General features: G+C 46.7%; 3 protein-coding genes across 4 annotated transcripts; 1 reads left to right on the top strand and 2 right to left on the bottom strand.

The window, feature by feature from the left end:
* Positions 1-224: 224 nt before the first annotated feature.
* LOC112885273 (type I inositol polyphosphate 5-phosphatase 10-like) lies at positions 225-8,562 on the top strand. The gene is made up of 18 exons (XM_025950927.1): positions 225-804; positions 1,266-1,348; positions 1,522-1,597; positions 1,912-1,971; positions 2,078-2,147; positions 2,225-2,329; positions 2,778-3,399; positions 3,482-3,675; positions 3,756-3,864; positions 4,001-4,149; positions 4,553-4,758; positions 5,661-5,868; positions 5,988-6,045; positions 6,156-6,260; positions 7,104-7,161; positions 7,801-7,976; positions 8,129-8,186; positions 8,267-8,562. The coding sequence occupies exons 2-18, from the start codon at positions 1,319-1,321 to the stop codon at positions 8,560-8,562; spliced, it is 2,580 nt and encodes an 859-aa protein (XP_025806712.1). The 5' UTR covers positions 225-804; positions 1,266-1,318.
* Positions 8,563-9,048: 486 nt separating this feature from the next.
* On the bottom strand, positions 9,049-12,089 carry LOC112887764 (non-specific lipid transfer protein GPI-anchored 2-like). The gene is made up of 3 exons (XM_025954027.1): positions 11,321-12,089; positions 11,098-11,202; positions 9,049-10,561 (listed from the first exon to the last, which is right to left on the bottom strand). Exons 1-3 carry the CDS (start codon positions 11,730-11,732, stop codon positions 10,422-10,424), a joined length of 657 nt encoding a protein of 218 aa, XP_025809812.1. The 5' UTR covers positions 11,733-12,089; the 3' UTR covers positions 9,049-10,421.
* A 1,443-nt stretch (positions 12,090-13,532) lies between these two features.
* Positions 13,533-16,910, bottom strand: LOC112886273 (ADP-ribosylation factor 2). Of its 2 annotated transcripts, none has more exons than XM_025952115.1 (7): positions 16,752-16,910; positions 16,096-16,256; positions 15,070-15,140; positions 14,759-14,878; positions 14,319-14,437; positions 13,989-14,070; positions 13,533-13,894 (listed from the first exon to the last, which is right to left on the bottom strand). In XM_025952115.1, exons 2-7 carry the CDS (start codon positions 16,241-16,243, stop codon positions 13,889-13,891), a joined length of 546 nt encoding a protein of 181 aa, XP_025807900.1. In that variant the 5' UTR covers positions 16,244-16,256; positions 16,752-16,910; the 3' UTR covers positions 13,533-13,888. The 2 variants fall into 2 exon arrangements, with proteins under 2 accessions (XP_025807900.1, XP_025807901.1); XM_025952116.1 differs by having other exon boundaries at positions 16,096-16,251; positions 16,752-16,863.
* Positions 16,911-17,628: the final 718 nt, after the last annotated feature.

Below are 17,628 nucleotides of genomic sequence, written 5' to 3'. Positions count from 1 at the left end.
ATAAACCAAGGTGTACAGTGATCCGCATCTTATCCTTCTGAATCTCTGAATCTTTACCCGGGATCATCTAGACTGATGAAGATTATTCCAATTCTTTTTTGGTTAAGGATGGAATCATGAGCTCACCAATTGCAAGATTAGTGTTTTATTTCTTTTTGAAAGGAAAGGTTTAGTGTTTTACGCAGTGGCGGCAGTGGTGTAAAGCACGCAAGGACGGGGTTGACCCGTGGCGCCTCTCGTCCTGGCGACCTTCACCTCGCCCCCAGGTGGCCAAGGTCCCGACCCAACCGTCTCCGCTTCGCCCGCGCCAAGCCCAATCCGACGAGCCGCACGTGCGCCGCTCAAGCGCCTCTCTCGCCTCGTCTCGTCCTCCTCCTCCCGCTCCCCCGTCTCACGGTCAACCACCCCCACCCGCTCGAGACCGTGCCCGCGACGCGCCTCTGCGCCCGTAAACAATTTGCCCGCCCGATCCCCACCAAGAAATGCCGTGGAACCGCGCCGGCCCACGCCCCGCTGTACAGTTGTCGCGGCCAAGTAGTTTAATCCTCGGGGGAGGAGGGGAGGGGGCCGACCCGGATGGCCGTGCCCTCGTCGGGTTCCTGCAGACCCAGCCCCGGCTTTGAGGCGTCCCTCCGCCGCCACCGCGGCCTTTTCTGGTTGCGTCTGGGAGGAATGGTTGCGGAGTTGGTGGATTCTCCGCTGGGGTTTTAGGAGGATTCCGATCCGGGCTCTCGGCCGGGGGAAGCGGAGCTCGGAGTTTGTGGCCTACCGGGCGGGCGGATTGGGCGCTGGAGCTGCTGATTGGTGCGTTTCTGCTGCTGCGAAATCTCCAGTTTCACGATGTTCTTCTGTCCTATTTCTCGTTGCTTCTGTTGCTTACTGCGTTCTGAATTCGAGAACGGTTGGATTTCGAAAGGACCATTCTTTGTTGAGGGACTTGTGGACGCAATGTTTGATTTTTTATGTGAAAAATTGCATCTTTCTGTTAGTTTTGCGGTGTTTTTATGTTGTTGTAGTCGACCAGCGGAGGAACTTGGTTTCGAATAACGGTCTGGATCCGGCGTAGTTTTCGTACTTGTCTGAGAAAAAGTGAAGTTTTCGTACAACTGCTCCTTTTTTTATATTTCCTGTCAGAATTCCATGTGTATGCTTCTTTTCTCTGCTGCTAATATCTGGATTTCTCAGTTGGTTTCATGACTTATTACACTTGCCATAGCCTTGATGATCTGTCGTCAGCCTTTGATTCTATTAAATCATTTGTTCAGGGTTGACGTTTGAGGGGTAAAAGCTGTCATTGTTCTTCTGACTTCAAAAGGGGATGGCTTTCCCAGATGATGGAAAGATGAAGGTATGTGTTGATGTGCCTATTGTTTCACCGTTGTTCATGTCGTGATCATATCCTTTCTGAATTTTCTATCCTCGCTCCTTCCCCCTCTATTTGTCGAGGTATCTTGAATGCATTCGCATAATTGCAATTAAATGGAGCACTTGACTTAAAAAGTGTTTTGTTTTGTACTATAGGGCTGTCAGCCAAAGCTTTTTGGGACAAAAGATAAGAAAGTCGTTAAGAGGACAGACCGTGCAAGCTGCTCCACAGGTTAGTTCATCATCTTTCTTTTGAGAAACTCCATCATCACTCAATGTCTACTAGTACGCTGATAAATGGTAACATATATCTTAGGATAGCTTTATCAAATTTCATCCTATCTGTATTGAAAATGGTGAGGAGTTTGAACTTTGGTTTCTACAAAATGTTGAAGTTTTGAAATGAAATGAAGAGATCCAACAAATTTAAATATGGTGCTGCACTCGATCTCTTCATTTCAGGCTCTTAACATTTTGTATAAACTGCATTTAGTACAACTTTGCTAATTTATCTTGATTACTTTCATATTCTTTTGTCTATTGTAGCTAAATGTGGATCAGGCAACTCGAAGTCACCATCTTCATCCCCCTTCCGGAAACTTTCAGGTTGATTTCTATCCGATTTGCTCCCTCTAGCTAACTCTACTGACGGTACATATTTAATTTGATCGGCTTATTTATATATGTATTTTCGTGGACTAAATGGAAGCAGAGGTTAGGAGCATACGCCTCAGCCATTTTCTAAGCCACTCTTCAAACGCTACAAAAAATGAACATATCAGGTCAGACAATTAACCTTGCATGCTCAGTTATACATGAAAACCAGAACAGTTTCTTAACTCTTTAGTTCCTTATTTAGGATATTTGTCTCCACGTGGAATGTTGGAGGGAAAGCGCCTACCTCTGAGTTGAAACTGGATGACTTTCTTCCTGCTGATGACCATTCAGATATTTATGTTTTAGGGTAACCATTCTCATATAACTCAGAATTTTATCCACGTCAATATTGTTAATTGCAGTGCTAACGTTTTCTCAGAGAAATGGTTAATATTTTCCTTATGTTTTATTCCATGTTTCTTTCACATATGCTTTTTAGAATGTGCAATTCATGTATTTCATTAAGGAGACAGTGTTACAAGACAATTACAAGGAACAAATAAAGAAAACAAAAAAGAAACAAAGAGCAGGAGGGAGAAGCCAACTCCAGGATTCACATACATTTAATATTCATTATATCTTGGATTTTCTTGATTTCTTAGATTCCATAATCTCTTTGACTGTAACTGAGATTCTGGACTTTATTTTTGTTTTCCTAAATGACTTTAATGTTTCTGTCAAGGTTTAGAATTTTTTTTATTGCTTAACCCGACAGAAGATGCCATCATATCTTTCCTTATTTAATCTTTTGACAGATTTCAGGAAATTGTTCCTCTCAATGCTGGTAATGTGCTTGTGATAGAAGACAACGAACCAGCTGCAAGATGGCTTGCTCTTATAAACCGTGCGCTAAATAGACAAGTTGGCACTGATGCTGATATTTTTCAGAACAAACCATCTCCTTCCCTTGATTCAACCTCATCCCAATCAACGCCAGGCCTTGACGCTTCATCCTCCAACCGTTCAAGAACATCTAGCGGTTCTGTAATCTTCCAAAAGTCCTTGAAATCCATCAGGAAATCTTACATGCCGTCCCGGAGAAAACAGCTTAAATTCTGCAATTGCCCGGTGGAAATGGCCAAAAAATCCTACAAAGATGCTTGCTTTCGGTGCCCACAAGCATATGCTAATGAAATGGACTCTTCTGAAGAGGATGAATTGGATGACAAATTGAATGATATATTTGGTCTAAGTGATGATGGCGTTACTTCGGCTGCTTCTGCCTCCAGGGACCAGCTTAAGTATAACCTCATATCTTGCAAACAAATGGTTGGTATTTTTGTCACAGTATGGGCAAAGAAAGAACTAGTGCAGCATATAGGCCATTTGAGAACGTCCTGTGTTGGTCGTGGAATAATGGGATATCTTGGAAACAAGGTAAGAACCAAAAAGGAATATCTAAATGTATTTCATATACTGTGCAGTAAATCCCTTAAGTGATGCTTGCTTTTTGTTTCAGGGATGTATATCAGTAAGCATGACATTGTATCAGACGAGCTTTTGTTTCATCTGCAGCCATTTGGCTTCAGGTGAGAAAGAAGGAGATGAGTTGAGGCGGAATATAGATGTGTTAGAGATTCTGAGGCTCACACAATTTCGAAGGATTTGTAGAAGATCTGGGCGAAGAATCCCTGAGAGAATTCTTGACCATGAGTAATAAAGTCATGCTGCAAATGTTTGAAGTGGTTATTTCTGCCATCTGTTTTTTTTAATTCATCTTATGTTTATTTCAGTCGGGCAATATGGCTAGGGGATCTGAACTACCGTATTTCCTTGAGCTATGAAGATACCAAGAAACTTCTGACTGAAAATAACTGGGATGCCCTTTTCGAGAAGGATCAGGTGAAATACTGAAAATAGAGCACCTTTTTTTTTCTAGGAAGACTAGTTATGGATTGAGAAACTAGCCCATGTTTTTATTTTATATTCTGGTTAAATGATATTACAATTTACTAACATTTTGCACATATTTTCTTAGCTCAATATCCAGCGTGCGTCTGGAAGAGTGTTCAAGGGGTGGAGTGAGGAGAAGATATATTTTGCTCCCACATACAAGTACTCTTGCAACTCCGATTCTTATGCTGGAGAAACAGCCACATCAAAGAAAAAGAGGAGAACCCCAGCCTGGTAAGTACAATGTTAAAGATACTCTCAGAAATTTCAGATCTAGTATGCTATAAGTTATCCACAGTCCAGACTCCAGAAACCTATTTGCAACCTAATAACCTGGTATCGTCCCTGTTTCTGTACCACAACATGATTTTTTAGATGCGGCAAATCACATTTGGACAGCAAGTTGGTCAAGTTTATGGAAACATAAAAGAGGAATCATTCTCATATTTCACTAAAAATCAGATGATTCACAAATTCTGTATTCATGAATTACATTTCCCAAAATTTGAGTCTGCAATAGGCTGCATGTGTTATTTCATTTTTCTTCCATGCCAACTACCGGTCTAATGTATTACCTGTTCAATCAACTATGCAATGATTAATATCGTACAAGTTACCTAGTGTTCCACATGTTCAGGTGTGATAGAATACTATGGCATGGAGATGGTATTGCTCAGTTATCCTACTTCCGAGGGGAGTCTAAATTTTCCGACCACCGTCCTGTCTGTGGAACCTTTATTGTGGACGTTGAAATGCTAGATGGCAAATCAAAACGGCGCTCATCAAACACTAACATTAGAATCGGTGCTGAAGAGCTGTTACCGACAAGTAAGCACAACAAAGGTATATGTCTTCTTGATTTTATATTATCTCCGCAGCAATCTGCATTTCCTTAAGCAATTCACAAAACACTGTGAAGTCCAGTAACGCATACTTGCATAGCCATGACTAACTACTATTATGGATATGATACTGCAGGTGCCAGGACCTAAATCACCAATTAGTTTTTTGTGTGACTCACGAACACGATACCGTGGAACCTACACAAGGACGTCTAGGTATATGTTTCTCAGGGAAATTTTCTGCAACCAGAGAGATACGGTTAGAGATCATATATGATTGTTATGTTGTACAGCAAATGTAATCAGAGTACAATTTCGAAAGAAGCAGCTAGTCATTAGTTTATATTGTATACCTGCAAAATTTCCCCCACAATATTGGCTCGTTTGCTTCCAATATAGCAGCCAAATCCTGTTTTTCTTTCCAAAGTTTGTATTTTTGACCTTTGTAGTTTGTAGCTCTGTCAAGTTTTGAATCTTCCAGGATCTGAATCTTACTGAAAGGAAACGCGCTTTCGAAGTGTACAATATGTCCTCCCCTATTTGTTACTTGATTCTTAACTACTGTGAATGGATGGACGGGTAGTTTATCTGTTCTTAGAATTTGTTCGTAGGGGCTGTGACCTTGACCTGCGTGGTGGTCAGACCTTTGGTAGTTGGGTTTGCCTTCGGTCGTTTGCCGCTCGTGCGCGCACGTTTCCTCTGGCGCGCGGGTGGCCGTTCGATCGACGGCGCGGGGACTGGAGCGGAGGGATCCGTCTCCCTACCCGCAGAACGTGGCGACCACTTCCAACGGGCCACTCGCCGCCGCCGTGCTCGCATCACCGCGCGCCGCCGCACGCCTCTTCCTTCCCCCTTTTTCCTCCGGAGCAGGAGCAGGAGCAGGAGCAGGAGCAGGTGGGTGAGTGAGGGATCTCTCCGTTGCAATGGCGGCGAGTTCTCCATGGGCGGGGGGCCGCCCTCCTGCCCTCGCGCGGCTCCTCCTCCTCCTCTCCCTCCTCACGCTCCCAGCCGGCCGCTCCGGCGCTGCCCGGGCAGGCGGCAAGGGCAGCTCGGTGTACCCGGCGGCCGTCGTGTACCCGCACCACTCCCGCCAGATCTCCTGGAAACCCAGGTAGGCAGCCCCCATCCCCATTCGATCGGTCGCTTTGTTTCTGCTTGTTTGCCGTCTCGATTTCATCGAAAACCGGATGAGCTGACTGATGCGCGAGCCATGACGCCTGTACGGCACAGGGTGTTCCTGTACCAGAACTTCCTCAGCTACGACGAGGCCAACCACCTCATCTCCCTCGTCAGTGCCACTCTGCCGCCCCCAGTCCACAGAACGCTTGTCTCTGCTATCATGAAATGAAAGCCCTGAATTGACTGAATTTTGGGATTTCTTCATCTGCGTTTCTTCAGGCTAGAGCGGAGCTCAAGAGGTCGGCAGTGGCCGATAACATGTCCGGCAAGAGCACTCTTAGTGAAGTCCGCACCAGCTCCGGCACCTTCCTCAGGAAAGGCCAGGTTAAGGCCCTTCTTACTATCCTACCGCCTCTTTACTTTTCCTGTTTGGTATTGCCTCTGCAAAACAACAATTAGAATCCTCTTCTACATCAGTATGCCATAGATATTGCTCAATCATACTGCATCGTCTCTAACCCAGAGGGCATCTCACTAGTTCGATCATCACAAACTACCCCTAAAATGCGGAATTTTTTAATGAGCACGTTTGCCTGTTGTTATGGGATATGCCATCTTGTATTCAAAGCAAGCTAAAGCCCATTTTTGGCCCGTTCACACTGATGAGTATTGCTTAGGTCCCCTTTTCGTACACAAGATATTGCTGATGAGGGGGAAGCAGAAACAAAAAATGCCGCTGTGGTTTAATGGATGAGAATGGGGAGTTCTGAAACGTTCTATAAATGCTTTCCTCTATCTTTTTACAATTTGATAAATACGCCCGCTGTTTTCTAAAATATATGACCTTTTGGACAAGCTAATTGGTTTATTTTTGAAATCAAATTAGCTCTGTATGAGCATTCATTTTCCAACTCGTCGGTAGGCAGTAAAACAAGTCTTAAAATTGATATGGTCTATTAGTGGATGCTGAGCATTTCTTTGGCATGTTCATTTGGATGAAAGATTGAATTTGGGTTTATCTTGTGGGGATTTTTAATTGTGTGAAACATGCTAGGTGGGGTCAATCAGCTGTTCATATATATATTTTTTTTTCTTTAGGCATAAAATATCTCTAAATCCTATGACTAATTGTAGCCCGAGTCCAAGAGTATGGTACAGTCGGCTGTTGAAACATTTCATTTGTTTACATGGTTATTTCTTGATGAACAGTGATACTCAAATGTGTAGGATCCAATTGTTGCGAGTATAGAGGACAAAATTGCTGCATGGACATTTCTTCCAAAAGGTTGTGGTTCTCATTGACGGAGTAACACTTTACTTCTATATTCTTGCAATTTTGGAGGCTCAAAACACATAGTAATAGAACATGTTTGGCAGGTTATATTCAGCAATCTTATTTCCTTTTGTGGAATTATATGTAGTTGTTGTCAAAAGTTACATGATAAGAGTACTTTGTAATTTCAGCAGATATTGCAAAAGGCCATCATCTATGGGTCAAATCATGCCTTCCATTTAATGCCTATAGAAATTCGCAACCAGTCTATTTCTCTGATCATTTTATTGAGTGCTCCAGAATGGTTATTCATGTTAGTTGGCTGTATGCGTGTATCAGTAGTAGCGTCAAATCTACTGTATACTGTACCTAAATAAGCAAGGCAAGTCCTTTAGTGCCAAGCTATATTACCTGATTCTGAGGATTAGCTTATCAAAGGTTTTTCTTCATGCGTCTCTTCTAACACCTTGTTGTAAAAAAAAATCTGTTTCAATAATAGAATAAGTTGTTTTGACATTTTCCTTGTTGCTCTTCTGTTTATATTTTCCAATCTCGTGTACAGGTTGGACCTGCCAGAAGAATAAAATATCTGTATTGCTTTTTGAGTGATAATTTTGAATATTTTGCTTATGGGTGTTCTATTGTACTCAGAGAATGGTGAAGATATCCAAGTCTTAAGATATAAGCATGGGGAGAAGTATGAACCGCACTATGATTACTTCACTGACAATGTTAACACTGTCCGTGGTGGTCATCGCTATGCTACTGTTCTTTTGTACTTAACTGATGTAGAAGAAGGAGGGGAAACAGTTTTCCCATTGGCCGAGGTAATTTTTCTTTTAGTTTTGTGGTGGCAGCATTTAAGAAAATGATAGAAAATGGTTCAGATTGTTTTCCTTGGGTACATCCATCTCTTGTGCACATTCACAGTTTATTTTGAGGTCTCATATTAGACAATTCTCTGTGGATTTCTCAACAGGAGTTTGACGATGGTAAAGATGTAACCTTGTCAGAATGTTCTCAGAAAGGCATTGCAGGTATAGTTTTCTAACCACAACAGGTTTTTGTATTCCCATCTTTGGCATACTTCTCAATGGATATGCAACTTCTTCCCCAGTGAAACCACGAAGAGGGGACGCCCTCCTTTTCTTCAACCTTAGCCCAGATGGCACCACCGATTCAATGAGCCTCCACGCTGGATGCCCAGTCATAAAGGGCGAGAAATGGTCAGCTACAAAGTGGATCCGCGTGGCCTCGTTTGACAAGGTACATCACACACGAGGCAATTGCACCGACGAGAATGAGAGTTGCGCAAAATGGGCGGCCCTGGGAGAGTGCATAAAGAACCCAGAGTACATGGTGGGAACCGCAGCATTGCCCGGTTACTGTCGGAGGAGCTGCAACGTGTGTTAGCGACTTAGCGTCGGGATATGAGAAAGTGGACTTATTGGAACCATCCATCTTGACTCAAGGAACAGGTTACACCTAATTGATTCACAAGGTTTCGCCTGGATTCTACCGTTTTTAGTTCCTGATTAAATATTGGCCTTTGGGTTACCACCAGCGGTGTTTAGTGGTAAGTAGGCAGGAGCTGGAAGACAACTCTTTGTTAGTGCTTACCACTTAGTTGTATCCATAGTCTATGCTGGGTTTTGGTATCTCGTCCAAAGAACAAACTTTAGGCTATGCTGGATGAAGATGCATTCGGAACAAGTTTAGTGTTTTTATTTATTTATTTAGATTGCTTGGGTCTGCTAGATCATAATTTGTGCTAGAATTCAAAAACGTCTGGATCCATTGTCATCTGTAATCTTCCTTGTCGAGTGGTGTAAATTTCTTGGTAATCCCGCGAATCCATCAGATCTCTACAACCCTACACCTCTTGTACTTATACTAGTATTTTTTTTTGAAAGATTTCTTGTGCTTATATTTATGGTGTGCAGTCCCAGCAAGTCTAGGCTGTGATACTGTATTGTACAGATTGTAGGCTGCACCGGCCAGCGCGATGGACTCACGAGGAAGAGGAAATGCGAATACAGCCATTGAAGGCCGTCCAGGAGGCGACGGCGTTGCTCTCTCGATCTGTACATCAGCTGAAGAAAAGATGCTCCCTCCTCCGTCCCTGTTCCGGCTCCCAAATGGATCCAGGTTTTCTGAATGTCTACACGAAACCTCCACTCGCATGCACGGTGAAGGAGAGACTCCTCTGAAAGTTGGAAACTGAATCCTGACTCCTGAGCCTGACCCATCTGGCCATCTCATGAATCCTCCTGCGCCACCCTTTTCCTCTTTCTCCGTGCATCCGCCCAACAGAATCCTGACCGCACCTGCACAAAACCTTCTTGGACGCTTGCCCGTAAACCCGACACAAGCGAACCAAACCGAAGGAATAAAGTTCAGTACTTATCACATCCCTATCTTCAAATCCGAACTAGGAGGACTAAATATAAGATAATTATAAAACTAATTATATGAATGAGTCGAATTCGCGAGACAAATCTACTAAATCTAATTAATCTATAATTAGCATATGTTTACTGTAGCATCGTATTATCAAATTATTGACTAATTATGTTTAATAAATTTATCTCGTAAATTAGTCTCGCGGATATGTTGACAGGGACTTCTAATTAGTGCTTGCCTGCTTGGCCTGGTGACCACAGCGGAAAAAGGCTTCTTCAGTGCTGCCGCCGAGCTCAGTGGCGTCACATGGGATGGGAGCGCCGCCCATCAAAGCGGCGGTTGGGGGAATTCAATGGGCACCAACGGACTGGCGTGTTGGTTCATTCACTCGACGTGGTCTGGACAATCAATGCCGGCGAGGACGCCACGCTCGCCGCTCGGCTCGGTTCACGCTGGCGGCGCTGGCCGATCCGCGCGTGTCCGCGTCCCCGGCCGCCGCCGGGATTCAGTGCCATGTTCTGTGACTCGTGACGACAGCCAAAGGCTATCCTTGTAAAGATATGCACAGCAGAGACGGATCACATGGAAGGCGTGAGCGGGAGGAAGAGGGCGCACAACAGCAAAGTGAAGGAATCCAGGGGGTCATGTGTACTACACACCAAAACGGTAACCGTCCCAGCAGCAGCAGCCGCCAAGAACACAGGCCAGTGCCACACGAGCCACCACGGTATACAAGAGCTAGCAGGTAGCAGTGCAGAGCATAACAAGCAGCATATACTATGTATGCAATGTGCAGGACAATGTTGATCGAGTTGAGACAAAGGAATCGATGATCGAAGCAGCGGCGGGGTGTGGAGCCCCTCCTCAGTCTAGAGCATCCCGCTGGCGGCGGCGGCGGCGGCGGCGAGCGGCAGCATGGCGAGGGCGGCGAGGTGGATGCCGCAGGCGGAGGAGGAGCGCCGCGCCGCGTGGCTGGTCGAGGACGGAGGCGACGCGACCGGCGATGTCCCTGCAGAATGATGCACGTGAAGTTTTCAGGTGAGCCGTCGATTGATCAGGAAGTACTAAGTGCTGCTACTAGTGACAGCAGAGTGGGGATTAGCGATGGTGATTAAATGCGTGACGAGTGGATGGGCCAAACTGTACGGAGCGTCAGAGTGTATTCATTATCAGGTCAATACGAGCATTTATCACTTAATGGATGCGATATCACCTACGATCACCAACGTCTTGCATGACGGACAGCGATCGGCACGGCAGCATTCAGCGTCAACCAACTACTCAAGTCAAGTTACTACTACTTCGATCGGTGTGTTTGATGTTCTATTTACCAAAAGGAAAAACATTTTACCGCACGAGACAATCAAGTTTTAGGAGTGTGCTCAGCATGAACTGTATTCCTTTAGATGTTGATCTCCTGTTGAAATTCTCCATTCAAACAGGAGAACCATAATCTTGGCTTGAGTCGATGCAAAACAGTTGCAGCATTATAACTGATCAAAAGTACGAGCACGGATCACCCATTGCTGAGTTGATGTGCTTTACCTGGGAAAACTGGGCCCTCCCCGGAGGGAGCCATGCCTGACATGGGCGACGGAGATCCTGACATGGGCGCCGCAGCTGGGCCCACGTGGACGTGATACCCCATAGCTGCAATTTCTCATCAGTGACCCACGATTAATCAGTGCGCGGACTCACAAATCCAAGCCGCCGCCGCAATCAGCAGCGTCCAGAGGAAAGGGCGGCGAGTGAACTGAGCGGGGCGAACCTGTGCAGGTGGAGACGGGCGGGGTGGCGACGCGGCAGATCCCCGGGAGCGCGAGCGCGCGGTCGTAGTCGACGGCGATGCCGTAGGAGTCGGCGGCGCCGGAGAGGAGCTCGCAGAGGCAGACCGGGTTGGAGCCCACCAGCCCCGCCAGCTCCGGGCAGCACGGCGCGTCGGGCCGCCGCGCCGTGCTCCCCTTGGTCACGTACGTCAGGCAGTCCGACATGTTGAGCAGCGACGTCATGCACGCCGGGTCGATCCCGCCGGAGCCCGACGGCCCCGGCGCAGCCGCAGCCGGCGATGGCAGCGGCTGCGCCCCGCTCGGCGGCGCCGACGCCAGCAGCAGCGCCGCCACCGCCACGAGGAGGAGCGCCGCCGCCGCCCGCGGACGCTGCTGATGGTGCGCCGCCGCCATGGCAGTTAGCTGCGCCGCCGACGTACGCCGGGGTCCCTGCCACCGGCCGGCCGGCTTGGATGCTGGCGGCGAGCTCGCGGCTACTAGTTTGTTGACAAGCGGTGGTGTGCAGGGGATGAATGAATTCGGAGGCGGCCGGCCTATCCCAGCGATCGTGGTGGTGTATATATAGACGGCCGCCGTAGCGGCGGTGCACGCCGCTAAGCTGCCGGTGTGCGAGCTGTGCGGTGCGTGCACGTCTCGGGAGATCGGACGGCCACGGCTGGACCGGACCGAGCCGCTCGCGTGAGATGGCTACCTGCCTGCGCTCGGACGCTAGCTAGCTTCTGCCCGGATCGAGAGCAGAATTAATTCGGGACGGTTGGTTTCTTGTTGGTTCGTATCATATCGCGGCGCGCTGGCGCTGGCTCGTAGCCGTGCCATGGCCCTGCTCAGGTTTCCTCCTCCAGCTTGTAACCGCGCTGTTTGGTCGATCGAGCTTCTAGGATTCGGGAATGGTAATGAGAGCTCGCAAGAGATTCGCATGGAAATCAAAGCCAAAACCGCCCGGTTGCCGTGCTCGCCGAGCAAGCTAGACCGGGCGCCGGCGCCCGGGTTGGCTTGCGGCTTGCCGATTCTCCATCCATCGTGCGTGGGGGCTCCGACCCGGCCGCCATTAATGACGACGGCAGCAGGAGCTAGCACCGGTAGAATAGAAACGAACGAACGAAGGAAGGAACTCGCCATTAATGATCGCGATTCCGGCTGCCAAAGCACCCCCGTCCATCCTCTTGTTTGTCTTCTTTTTTTTTTCGATCTCCTCCTTCACGTCTACTATGCGCATCTCGACGCGTTCCGCCGTCCACGCGGAGGCGCCACGCGTTCGGCGACGGGCGCTGCCACGCCGGCTGGAAGAGGCGCAGAGGGGCCGGCATGGCGCGGACTGCGTGATCCGCTCCGATCCGTCACGCCACCGTCGCTACGTGAGGGCGCCTGATCTCCATCTTCCTACTCCTACAGGCTGGCCTGCACCCGGCCGGCCGGGACCGCCGCTTGGAACGTACTACGTGTATGTGAAAACGGGAGGGAGCGCCGCCGCCGGGCCGCAACCATATCCTTTCAGTTCTCATTTCTGGGAGCTGGCAGAAAGCCTTTGTTCTAGTTTGTGCTCCCGCCGGAATTCCCAGGCTCACATGACCGGCGTTCAGATATCGGGCAAGGGGCAGCTTGGGCGCATTCAAGATGTTCCGATGCTCGCCTTCTTTTTTTTTTCTTTCGTTTCACACAGTAAGTAGCGTCACGTTACGTCGGAGACGTGATGACTGATGATCGTGCACGGATGAGCTAGGAAGCAATGGAGGGAGGGGGCATTTATTCACGCGATCGCCTGGATGACCTGTTCTTGGGGTCTTGCCCGACACCCGTGCCACTCCCACTGGGCGCCGCTGCGTCCCCGTGCTGTAGCTGGAGGCCCCTTTGTTCTAGTTGTCTGGCTGTTTACGGCATGGTCGACGAAGAGTCGCGCCGAATTCTCAACGCGACAGCGGCGCACGTCAAGTGCAAAGCCACAGGGGGCGTCGCGCACTCGCACTCGCCCACTGGAACGCACGCACGCTGCCAGGCTCCCGAGCCAAATTTCACGTCACATGGTGACCTGGTTCAGGCCATGTCTACGACTTGACTTTGATCAGAGTCCCTCGCAGGACGCAGCTTATCCGGAATGCTTTTCTGTGCGTGCAACGGGCTCAATTTCGCTTCTTGACGAGTGCCAGTCACACCGCCACACGCCTCCTGACTTGCTGAGGCGGAGTACCAATGTACAAAACGCTCCAGATGCTTACAAGCAAGCAGCGAAATAGGATGCTGCATACAGCAGATTACGCGACCATTAAGCTAGCTATGCCAAAGAGCCAAGTCGATGCTACAACGCCTCAGACGAAGGGTACACAGCACGACATAGTATACCTTGCACAGACCAAAACACAAGCACGGGTAATTAACAATACCCACGAAAACATCTGATAACTAGCTCCTTTGAAAAAGGAGCCTTATCCTCCCCAAAACACCCCACATTATCTGTCACGGTCACGACTATATAGTGCATAGCAGTATGGTAAAGGCAATATGCGCTCCAACATCCAAAGTATTTTCATTGATTGGAGCCCTGCCAATATGCCTCAAGCCTGTAGAGAAATTAAAAGACAAACGGTCAGCTGCGCAACCATTTCGGGTGGAAATACCAAAGATACCCAATGGTAAGCAACTCTGCTAAGGTACCTTGTTGGCGATGTTGTTGGAAAGCCAGTCAAGCCCCTCATACAAACCCTCACCAGAGGTAGCACATGTGCTCTGGATGTACCTGAAATTGTAAAGATATGGATATTAGCTTCAAGGGCACAAACATTGTCTAATTGTAATTATCAAGGAAACATAGCATACATCAGTTGCACATATTGCACGCTAATCAGAATATTTGGTGCTTAAGTTTAAATATTCGATTTATGCAAAAATTGCTGTACCATATGCTATTCCTTTCTGTATCAACACAATTCCTCTCGTTATAAATATTTGTGCAGGCGCATGCTTTCAGAAATATAGGATATATACCAGTGCCGCTGGCGCAGGGAGTGCAGGCCAAGCTTATCGGTGATTTCAGCAGCATTCATGGCATTAGGAAGATCTTGTTTGTTTGCAAACACCAGAAGCACAGCATCACGGAGCTCGTCCTGTCATCATAAGACAACAATAATGTCACTAATCAATAGATACATGAAGTTGTAAGAACTAAACTTCTTCGAACAATACTACTCAAACATCCCGTAAATGAGAATTTAGATTTTAACTAACACAAGGAAAGTGATACACGATTTCTTTCCTCGGTGTAAGATAATTTCCCAAATCTTTGTGATACTGTGTGCTGCTGAAGGCTAAAAGAAAAAAGCTAGTAAACAAGTACTTGAAGTAGTAATTTTCACAGAATGAAGCCATATGCATCTGTAACTACTACGACAATCTAATTTCAAATGATCGCAAGGAAATAGTAATACCTCATTCAGCATACGATGGAGCTCATCTCTGGCCTCAACAACACGCTCTCTGTCGTTGCTGTCCACAACAAAAATGAGGCCCTGGGTGTTCTGGAAGTAGTGCCTCCACAGGGGACGGATCTGTTAAAATGAAACCAAGAAGATATCAGATCACAAGTACATGCCAAGTTAAAAGTAATATACCACATCACAGTTCCATGTATGACTCCCTATTACGCAAGTTATGTCATAACACACAGAAAATTGGCAACACCTAGCATGGCAAAAATGTATCATGACCGAAAGAAAAAGGTCATATGGACTTTTCTTACCTTGTCCTGACCACCGACATCCCAAACAGTGAAGCTAATGTTCTTGTACTCAACAGTTTCAACGTTAAATCCTGCAGTCTCATGGATAGCAAGTTTAGTTAAATACTTAATTGTAGATCGATGATAGATAAATCACAAAGGCAAGGGGAAACAAAGGTAAAATCCCACAACAGAACTAAGTCAAAAGTATAATTGGGAGTTATATATCTTCGTTAAAAGCATAATATTAAGCATGATTATACCAAATACCAATAATAATTGTAAAAGATGTTCAGTGACTCACGAGCGATCCAGAACACATCGAATTGGTCACTGGCACAACTAAAGGTTGAAAAAAAAAGGGTAAATTTACTTTGGTAAATAGTTGTGGTTATTCCATGGCTTAATTAGGAATAGTCAAAATGACAGAATGCTAAAAAAACTATGCCATGAAGACCATCTGAATTTTAATAATTGAGCCAAATTTGCATCATAACTACAGAAAGTGCTGGCAAGTTATCTAATTGATGACCTATCGAATTTCAGGAGGTCAGTTATTAAAAGGTTCAACACAAAACAATAGGCTGACACCTCAGTAGTTTAATCATCATCTATTTAGCATAGCTTATGTCCCTTGTGGAAGTCAACTTATAGGACTCAGGAAGAATGAAATTTCAGAAAGCCAACATATGAGATGAAACACGCAGGGATTTTGCATCATCTAGCCTACAAATTCTAAAATAAGATTCACTTATACAAATATTCAAGTAAATATCAAGCGTGAAATATCACTGGATCCTAAAATATTTATCTACCATTAAGTCAGGCGATACAATTATTCCCAAACGAACTTAAAGTCCAAAGCTCTGAGGGCATCTGTTGTCGAGATAAAATAGAACATTCCTTAAGCCTACATAGCACATAGTCCTAGGCCCAAACTAGAGCAAGGAACGGAGATTGCATGCATTCCCGAATTACCAACAGTTAACGTTACAAGCAAGTATAACAGTAGTGAATCATGACACAGGATGCGGATGAAAGGCGTACCTATGGTGGGGATGGTGGTGACGATCTCGCCGAGCTTGAGCTTGTAGAGGATGGTGGTCTTACCGGCCGCGTCGAGACCAACCATGAGGATCCTCATCTCCTTCTTGGCGAAGAGGCGGCTGAACAGCTTCGTGAACGTGAGCCCCATCTCCGCTCCTGCGCTGAGAAAAAAAGACGAAAGCGAAGGCGTCAGCAGTCAGCACATAGATCCCCACAGCTTCCGAAGATAACAATATCACCAGAAACAAAGCCACCGCAACTAGATCCGCGGGAGCCGATGCCACCAGCACGCAGATCTGCGGCAACGGCGCACACGAAGCGCAGGAACGGATCAGATTCGGGGGGCCACAAGCGCGGAAACCGCTCCGAGATTCCCGAGCACCTGCGTCGGAACGAAGCTGAATCGAGCGGAGCCGGTCAAACACGCCCGGATTCCTCGAATAAATTCCCCCCAAAATCGATCAAACTTATCAATGAAACTACGCGATTTAGCTCCCCGGATCCGCTAAACCTAGCAGACCAAGCCGATCGCAGCGGCGCGCAGAAACGCAACGAACCGAATCGGCCAAATCCATCGGGATTGGGAACGGGATCACATCGAGCAAGAGATAAGCCAGGATTTCTAATGGAGAATCAACAGAGGGAATGGTGGTTACCGATATCGCGAGGCCTCGCCCTGGTGATCAGGTGATCGCTTCTCCTCCCTGCGTGTGCGGCCTCGGATCGCAGGGGAAGAGAAATGGGGGAGGCGGAGAGAGAGGCCGGGCGTTGCGCACGGGGAGTGAAATATATAGGAGGGAGGGGAAATGGGGGCAGGTGGGCCCAACGAGTTTGAGGTGCGCAGCCTGTGGGGCCAGCTGGGAGTGGGGGCCAGCAATGTAAAGGTAGTGGGGCTGTCTGTCTCTGTAGAGCGCGTTTGCGTGGTAAATGATTTTGTTCCCCTCCAGACATTTGGAATTGCAAATGTACCCTCGTAAGGTATGCCTCGGAATGAAGGAACCACTTCGAAGTTTTTTCGTCCCGAAGTGAAACCACATCTAGCCTTAGACCCTGTTTGGTTCTGATTATTTTGAATTTTGAAGATTCAATTTTAGAAGTGAAACCACATCTAGCCTTAGACCCTGTTTGGTTCCGATTATTCTGGAAGTCTCGATTCTGGGAGTCATCCGACTTTTGGATTTTCTAAAATCGAACCTTCAAAATCCAAAATAATCGGAACCAAAAGAGGCCTTAATTTGATCAGACAAAGCGAATATTGAGGGGAAGAGCAAGCAACATAGTTTTCATTATAAAATAGTGTAGAACAAGCAAATTTATCGGTATCGAACTCTATACAATCTCCAATAAATTATAATTTGTCGAACTAGAATAATCTTCAATCAATCTACTTTTACACTATAGATCATGAATCGAACTAATTGAAATTTCCTTATATCATATCAAATTTTGAGTTTGTCCCTTCTTAGACCTCACCCAGATATCTTTCTCAAATAAACAAAAAACTGGTATGACTAACCTCAGATCCTTTGTACT

This window comes from Panicum hallii, chromosome 3 (genome assembly GCF_002211085.1).
Source record: "Panicum hallii strain FIL2 chromosome 3, PHallii_v3.1, whole genome shotgun sequence".
NCBI lineage: Eukaryota > Viridiplantae > Streptophyta > Magnoliopsida > Poales > Poaceae > Panicum > Panicum hallii.
The sequence above is the reverse complement of the archived record's forward strand: the minus strand, read 5'-3'. Positions and strand labels throughout refer to the sequence as shown.

Coding starts and splice junctions, on each gene's coding strand:
- LOC112885273 (XM_025950927.1), top strand. CDS start 1,319: ATGGCTTTCCCAGATGATGGAAAGATGAAG. Junction 1,598..1,911: donor CCGTGCAAGCTGCTCCACAG/GTTAGTTCATCA, acceptor TGTCTATTGTAG/CTAAATGTGGATCAGGCAAC. Junction 7,162..7,800: donor ATGGACATTTCTTCCAAAAG/GTTGTGGTTCTC, acceptor TATTGTACTCAG/AGAATGGTGAAGATATCCAA.
- LOC112887764 (XM_025954027.1), bottom strand. CDS start 11,732: ATGGCGGCGGCGCACCATCAGCAGCGTCCGCGGGCGGCGGCGGCGCTC. Junction 11,203..11,320: donor GCCCGTCTCCACCTGCACAG/GTTCGCCCCGCT, acceptor GAGAAATTGCAG/CTATGGGGTATCACGTCCAC. Junction 10,562..11,097: donor GGAGGGCCCAGTTTTCCCAG/GTAAAGCACATC, acceptor ATCATTCTGCAG/GGACATCGCCGGTCGCGTCG.
- LOC112886273 (XM_025952115.1), bottom strand. CDS start 16,243: ATGGGGCTCACGTTCACGAAGCTGTTCAGCCGCCTCTTCGCCAAGAAG. Junction 14,879..15,069: donor ATGTCGGTGGTCAGGACAAG/GTAAGAAAAGTC, acceptor TCATTTTAACAG/ATCCGTCCCCTGTGGAGGCA. Junction 14,438..14,758: donor TCCATCGTATGCTGAATGAG/GTATTACTATTT, acceptor TTATGATGACAG/GACGAGCTCCGTGATGCTGT.